General features: G+C 37.5%; 1 protein-coding gene across 1 annotated transcript in view; it reads right to left on the reverse strand.

The window, feature by feature from the left end:
* Window positions 1-7,793, reverse strand: part of LOC138003236 (ADP-ribosylation factor 6-like) — a 9,304-nt gene extending 1,511 nt beyond the window's left edge. Inside the window, exons 1-4 of the mRNA XM_068849196.1 lie at window positions 7,640-7,793; window positions 4,780-4,880; window positions 3,900-4,003; window positions 1,761-1,959 (exon numbers count right to left, since the gene is read on the reverse strand). Of these exons, the coding sequence (XP_068705297.1) occupies window positions 1,761-1,959; window positions 3,900-4,003; window positions 4,780-4,861 (385 nt within the window). The 5' untranslated portion in view covers window positions 4,862-4,880; window positions 7,640-7,793. The remainder of the gene's footprint in view (window positions 1-1,760; window positions 1,960-3,899; window positions 4,004-4,779; window positions 4,881-7,639) is intronic.

Below are 7,793 nucleotides of genomic sequence, written 5' to 3' on the forward strand. Positions count from 1 at the left end.
AACCATAACATGGATGTTCAATATCAAAGATGTTCCCACCAAAAAACACGGGTTTGCACCACAGCTTCACATTGGCATACATGGAGGGATGGGCCTTGTGCTACGGTCATACAGTGACAAAAAGCACATTTTCCCGTCGCACAGATATGTTACCATATGTTGTTACCAATGGTGCAGCGCGCACGCATCGACCTCTGCTGTTAAAATTAATCTTAATGAACAAAGGTAATCTATCTTTTTTGACACAAAGTGGACATTGCCTAATAATATACTGTACCTGAATCTGGTAACAAAAAATTGCTTTCTTGCAAATGTACTCTAAAAGCCTTGCTGACCTTGAGCAATGTGGACATTAATTTACACTGTTTCTTTTTTTTAATTTCATCTTCATTTTATGAACAGAGTTTAAACCAAAAGAGAAAACGGCAGAAGATAGTAAAACTAATACCATGCCCTTACAATTGGCAAATATCAAATTTGTGAAACAATGGGGAAACAGTGTCAGTAAGGACGGTGCCTACTAATTCACAATATTTTTGCCCTGGTGTGTGATTATGCAGGAAATGTAGATCTTAACAAGTGTTCTTAAAATCCAAAAAGAAAATTGGGGGTAACCACGCATTTTTCAAAGATAATTCATGAATAATATTTGTAAAAAAGCTTTAAAATACAAAGCTATGTATGGCGTTCCTTCTCAAATTGAAACTTAATTATCTCTCAAAAATGCTTGGTTACCCCCAATTTTCTTTTTGGATACCAAGAGTACTTACTAAGATCTACTTTCTCCCGATAGTTTTAAACCACGCAAAAATATCCCAGTATTAGTAAGCATCACCAATAGGAAATCCGAGTATCTCAAGATGCGCAAAACGTATGCGCAATAACAATAGTAGGCACTGTCCTTAAAATGGCCGTTAGCAAAACCAGGATCAGATCAAACCGGATTGGATCGGATCAGATTGACAAAACTCGGACCGGATCAATAACACCAGAAAACGTGCTCGAATTCTGTGCCTTTCCCTCTAGAGTAGTCGTCTCTTCATTTATTGAGACTTGTCGAAATGTTTTTTTCCAAAGGTGATTACAGATTCCGAAGCGGAATTGTGAAAGATATGATGTGACAAATTGACGTCAACAAGCGAATTGACTGCGTACACAACGGTCTTCTTTTTCAAACACGAATTAACTGACGACAATTCTTTACTTTACCCCAGTCCCTTCACAATATCCTGATTTACCAACAGAACGGGAATGACGATGGCGAGTAGACTCCCAACTATTCGGCAGGCTCTCCTTTCGTCAACTGACGCTCCCTTTCTGTTGCTAAATCAAGCTATTGTGCAATTGTCAGGGACTGGGGTAAAGTTTTCATGTTTGAAGAAGAATACTTGGTTAAGAGGTAAAATTATTTTATTATCAATCAACAATATCAAATTAATTTAGGGTGTGTAATTATTGGATTTCCACTGTTCCAAGCTTTGTTATGTGATATTATTCAAGCCAATGACTCTGAAGATGACGTTCTCTTCGCTTGAAACGATAACGGTAGAGCAACGGTGATCTAACCCAAAGGTCGTGGGTTCAATTCCCACACTGGTCAGAGTTTTTCTCTGTCCTTGTGTGCGGCCATTTCCATTAGTAGGGCTAACGCTCACATGGTTCATATGGAGTACAAAACTAGCACTTCTCATTACACTCTAATGAGTTAAGTCTGTTGCACTATTAATAGCTGTTTTACAAGAGTTTCTATCAACACTCACCATTAGGTAAATCTTGTTTGTTAGCAAATATCAAAATAAGGGCATCTTTCATCTCTCTATCATTAACTATTCGGTGAAGTTCTGTTCTTGCTTCATCGATACGGTCGAGATCAGCACAATCCACCACAAATATTAAGCCCTGGGTCCCATTGTAATAGTGACGCCATAATGGCCTAATCTTATCTTGTCCACCAACGTCCTGAAATAAATTGACCAATAAGGTTACAAAGACAGACATATCTTAATTAGTAAATGGAAAAAGAAACGTATTGTTTTAGTAGTAGTGTGATTTTGTATGCAACCGACTGTTGCTAAGCTACAACTTTGGTCATTTATAAATAGCTGTAACACTTCACTAGCACAGCAAGTGAGGCACATCAAAGCTATTAATAAAATACCCCCACCTCCTTCTCCCTCCCTTCAATGTTGCGAGTGTTTGTTTTCCTGAACTAGTCTATCCTCAGTTCTAAACTCTACGCCTGGTTTTGGTTGCACACGATTGTGATGGTTTTTTATTTTTTATATTTTTTATTTTAATATTAAAAAAAAAAATGATATTAATACAGCAAATTACTAACTTCTTACTAACCGAGCCTGAGGGCCGTACTGGGGAATATTGGCCCGAGGTCATGGCAGTGCGCTCGGTCCGTACAAAAACGAGCGAGGGCCAATATTCCCCAGTACGGCTCGAGCTAGTTCGGTTAGTAAGTAGTTTATTATATGGCTTTTAAATTATCTTTTGCTTTGTTTTTGCAAGCTCGTAATCGTCCCGTAATAAATCCCATGAGGATTACAGGAGAATAATGCCCTACAATTCAGTCACAATTAGCCAATCAGATCGTGCGTTATATCGGCTACAAACACAAGCCATATAATAAATGTACTGTAGTTACCCACCTACATAATATTATTATATTTATAATATTACAACTAATATTACTAATACTAATAATATAATACAACACAACTAATTAACACTAATAATTCAACTACAACTAATATTATTACTAATATTACTAGAACTAAATGCTAACAAACTAGAACTAAATGCTAACAAAATATAATGTAAATAACATATTGATTAGTGTTACATACGTCACATATGGAAAGTGAATGCATATTAAAACTTTAAATAATTAAGCATTTACGAGAGGCAACACTATCCATTTAGCTTCAAAGAAATCCTTTGTTTTTTTTTGCTATGTATATTTATATATTTTTCCGTTTCACATTTTACAGCAATTTTCTTTTTAAATCCATGTATATTTGGAAGAATTTGACTTCTTCTACGTGATTGTGGTGTACCGTTGACGGATCACCATACTTTTTTCTTAATTACTTTTGGCATTGTGTTTTGAAAAAAAAGGAAGTTTAATCATACAAAACTATTGTAGTAATTGCCAACGAGTCAGGCCTTCTGAAGACAGAAGGCCTGGCGAGGCGGCAGCTTATAGAGCCGCGAGAAGATTTTTAGGCGGACGAAATCTCAGAAGCGCTTCAAATTTAATTGTAATGTAGACCAAAAGCTGTAATGTAGACCAAAGCGATCAAATATTGACCGTAGCGATAACCAATGAGAGTGCCGCACGAGTACGCCGCGTGATGTTTGCAGCCGCCAGATCACGCAAGCTTGGCTCGTTGGCACTTTAGCGACAGCTATAACTAGTTACTAAGTGTAAGCGCCTTTCTTACGCTTATTTGCAACGGTACACCATGGTGATCTGTTCATTGCTGAATAATTTCAGTAAACTGTAATTAATTTACTGACAATGGATCACCATGGTGTACCGTCAAGATTTTGACGAAAAAAAGGCTAATGGCTTGAAAATCTCGCTATGGCGTTATGGTTTGTTTTCAATTGACACAGTCTCTTGTGCTTGCGTTTACGCTTGCGCTTGTCCTTGAATTGCTGGGAAAACCAGGGATGACCAAACACTTCATACATAGTTCTGGTTAAATTCCCAAGGCTCCTCAATTCAAGTAAGCAGGAGCACAAAACTAAATAACCCAATGACAAGGGAAAATATATGGATGATGCTGGTATGGTGCGAAAACTCACTTGAATTATTATAATTAAATTCTACACTTATCATAGGAGCACATTCACTAGAAATACAAAGATATACAAAAGAAGCTTACCCAGACATTGAATTTGACATTTTTGTATGAAACAGTCTCCACATTAAAACCTACTGTTGGTATAGTTGTGACTGATTGGCCAAGTTTCAGTTTGTATAAAATTGCTGATGTCAAGTTAAGAACAATACGTTTAAGAGTGTTGTAGCTTATACTGATTGGGTTTTCCCCAATGACGAGTAAACTTGTCTGGCATTAAAAGTTTTGAAAATTAATTTTGGAAATGTGGTGACATGAATTTGTGAATAAATTAATGGAATAAGAGGTGTTCATTGATTCTGTGAGGATAGAGTGTACCTACAATGTAGTTGAAAGATGAATTTTTACTCAAGATCTTTGCAGCTTTTTGTGTTCTTGTGGTGTAAGGATAGGCTACAAATTGTCATGTCATGGTGGGAGTGATTAGGAAGATTAAAATGGTGCAAACTCAGTCTGGTTTTGACGCATCTCTGTTTTTTTTTTTCTACATTTTGTAGGTGTTTGTGAAATCAATGAACGCCTCTCATTCCATTAATTTATTCACAAATACATGTCATCATATTACCACCAATGGAAAAGCTCCTCCATACCCAATAAAAACCAACAACACCAACCCAATTCCTCTATTCACTCTGACGAAGTGCTAACGCTCAAAACGTCAGCCTTCCAAATCTTTCACGGTGGTAATTCAATCTTGATCAACTAGTTTGATAAAAACAAATTTTCATGTTTCATTCTCCCACCGACACAGCACCGCAGTTTCTTTAGAAACTAGAAATTAATTTCATCATCTGGCATTAGACAGTGCAAAATCCATAGGTGGCCAATTCAGGAGGAAAAGGGTTAATCAGGGCTCCCAAGCTGTCTATAATTATAATTATAATAATTACTATAAAAAAGATACTAGTTTTTCCTGCAGCATCCAGACCCAACATCAGAATTCTCATTTCTTTGTTACCAAAAATTTTGGATAATAACTTCCCCATGTTGCCACGAAAGTTAAGCCTGAAAAAAAAAAGGACCACACTTAAAAACAAAGAAAAATGAACACAAAAATCAATATGTTGCAAACTACCACACCCAGTGAAACGTCAGGTGTTGTACCCAATTCAAATCTCTTGGGGTTAAGATTCTTGGTGTATTGTATTTGCATTATAATGAAGCATTCACATTACTTTAAATGATATGGAAATACCTGGAACTGTTTAACATTTTATTCCCAAAGGGTTGGAATTGGGTACAACATTGAGTTAGCCGATTTGGTCTATTGCAAAAAAAACGACTTTAATTAAATTATTAAATAATAATTTAATTGTTTTCTTCTGGGGGGACGTCAGAAAAGCAAGACCTGGCGAAAAATGAGATGTCAAGTGCCAGATATAATTTATAATAAATAACCTACAGGGTAGGGCTACATTGGAAGACATGGGGACCGTCCTTCTCCAAGAATGGGAAATTCTTCCCTGTAACGAAGTGGTGAAGGTGCTGCCATAAGCCTGCTTCCAGGAAAGGGAAGTTCTGATTTAAATGTTACTGACCATACTCCTTGGAATGGAACGTTTCAGGCATAATGGAGCAACAGAGTAATAAACAGGCTTTTCTTTATCCTTTTGGGTTTTTCCCTAGATTATGACACACTACATACATGTAACTTTTTCTACAGTACTCTGTTTCAGGGATTTCAATAAAATTTGAAGAAGCTGGCGACTGGTTTGTCAGTCTGAGTAGATTAACGGACTGTTGTCATTGTCAAAATGAATTATTTTAGTCTTTGGTCTTTAATTACGTCAATTTAGGGAAAAAAGTAGCCGACCTAGTCAACGCTTTTTGATGGCTGTATGTACTTATTGAAACCTCTGCAGTTTTATTTAGAAATTAACTAAAAAGCAAGTTAGTATCATTATTTACCCTTGGATTTTTAGAGTAGCTAGTAGCTAATATCTCCGAGCATAAGCATAAGAATCCCAACTGGCCAGAGGCAAACCAGTTGGCTATTTACAAGTGCAGCCATGAAATTGAACCAGGGCCTGCCTGGAACAAAGTCCAGGAGTTGTCAGAACATGCCTTGAACCTGGGATCCCCAGATCACAAGACAAGCGCCCTAACCACTGGGCTGGGCTGCACTGCCTCCTCTCCACATTCTGCCTGCACATTCAAATGTGAACCATTGACATTCCTTGTCCAGTGACACATTATTTTAGCGTACAATCTTGTCTGTTCTCATGTACATGTACCATGGTACTCCTCCGTCCTGATAAATTGTATTAATTGCCATTCTGTGCAATGCAAGATGTGCTACTGCTTTTGTTTTAACCCCTCCAATGCAATACAGAATGTGCAACTCGCAAGATGATGATGCCACAGCAAGTTCACACAATCACTTCACTAAATGCCAGTGAAGAATGCACATAATGTTTTCAGCAAATTTGATACGTTCCTTGAACATTAAGCAAAACAATACTTGCATTTATAACAACATTACACTACCCTTCCTAAATTAATATTATGGTGATAGAGCAATCAAGACAGCACAGGAACAAACACATGCAGTGATAGAAATTTTTAAAAAAATGCTCAGATGGCTATGTGGAGACACTAAGGTGGATAACATCCACAACTCAGAGGAACGTTTAAACTCATGCAGATACTGAAGATGATCCAGGAGAGACGATTGCCATGGTATGGCCAGGTTAAGAGGACAGACAAGAGCAGTGTGATATAGGAGTAATGGAAATGGAAGTGGAAGGACCCAGAAGGACAGGAAGGCTGAGACAGAGGTCAATGGAAAGATCTAAGGGATAAAGGTCTTGAGGGAAACGGATGGAGAAAAAGAAGCAAGACAGCACAACTGATTTGAATTGCGGATCCCGCATACAAAAACAAAAAGACAAAGGGAGTACAGTGGGTCAGTGGGCCATATATTCAAATCTGGTAGCTTGTTTTGGTTTACAGCTGTTGTGAGTATGAACTAACCTTACAGAATATCATAAAAGAACTTTGCCACAATATGAAATTTCACGGCACCTACAGAATAGCATGTAGGGTGACATTTGAATCACTGCTATCAAACTGTAAACTGAGGGAATTATTTCAATCCTCTCAACACTATCTCCGGAATAACAAAGTTATTTCGTTTGTTTCAGCAGAAGCAAAAGTCTCAGAGAAAACAATTACGAGACATTTTTTGCCTTTTTAAAAAGAAAAACGAAGGCTTTATCTGGTCACTACAAAGGTATGATAAGAATCCACCCGTATCACCTAATATCCGAGAACGTTTGAGTTGCATTTGATGATTCAATCGTGAAACCTGAAAGTTATTCAGGTTAAAGTACACGGTGATATAGTTAAAAATAATGCATTATCCTGTAAGAACACTGATTTAGACATGAAAATATTCTCAAAGGAAAGGAAATGCATTATTAACGATGTACATAAAATTGAAACAATGTCACAAGCCGCTACAGACGTCTAAGATACAAGTTGCGCGCTGAATGCAGGTCAAACGAGTCCGCTTTGAATCGAGACAACTACAGAGAAGACGGGAATAACTGTCTCAAATAACTAGACTGCATGTTAGCAGAAGATTTACATAAGGGCATGACAGCAAAGTTCCGTCAAAACGTAAATAAACACAGTTTTACATGAAAGTTAAACGATTCTACAAAAAGATAAGTCAGCGTATGCAACGCGATGCTGCGCACAAATAGCTCGCTTAAACAGTTCGGACCCTCAGAAACAAAGTAAATCGAAGAAGAGAAGATTACCTTGGCGCTTAGTCCGCGAATCAGGGTCAGTGATTGAAGAAATGGTTGCTTTACGGCTTAGAGATCCTCGTTACTGATTTATAAAATGCTCCGCCATTTTTATAAATCGAAACACACCTTGGTCCATCAGCATCCCTAGAGCCCAGCCTTCTTC

This window comes from Montipora foliosa, chromosome 1, assembly GCF_036669935.1.
Source record: "Montipora foliosa isolate CH-2021 chromosome 1, ASM3666993v2, whole genome shotgun sequence".
Taxonomy (NCBI): Eukaryota; Metazoa; Cnidaria; class Anthozoa; order Scleractinia; family Acroporidae; genus Montipora; species Montipora foliosa.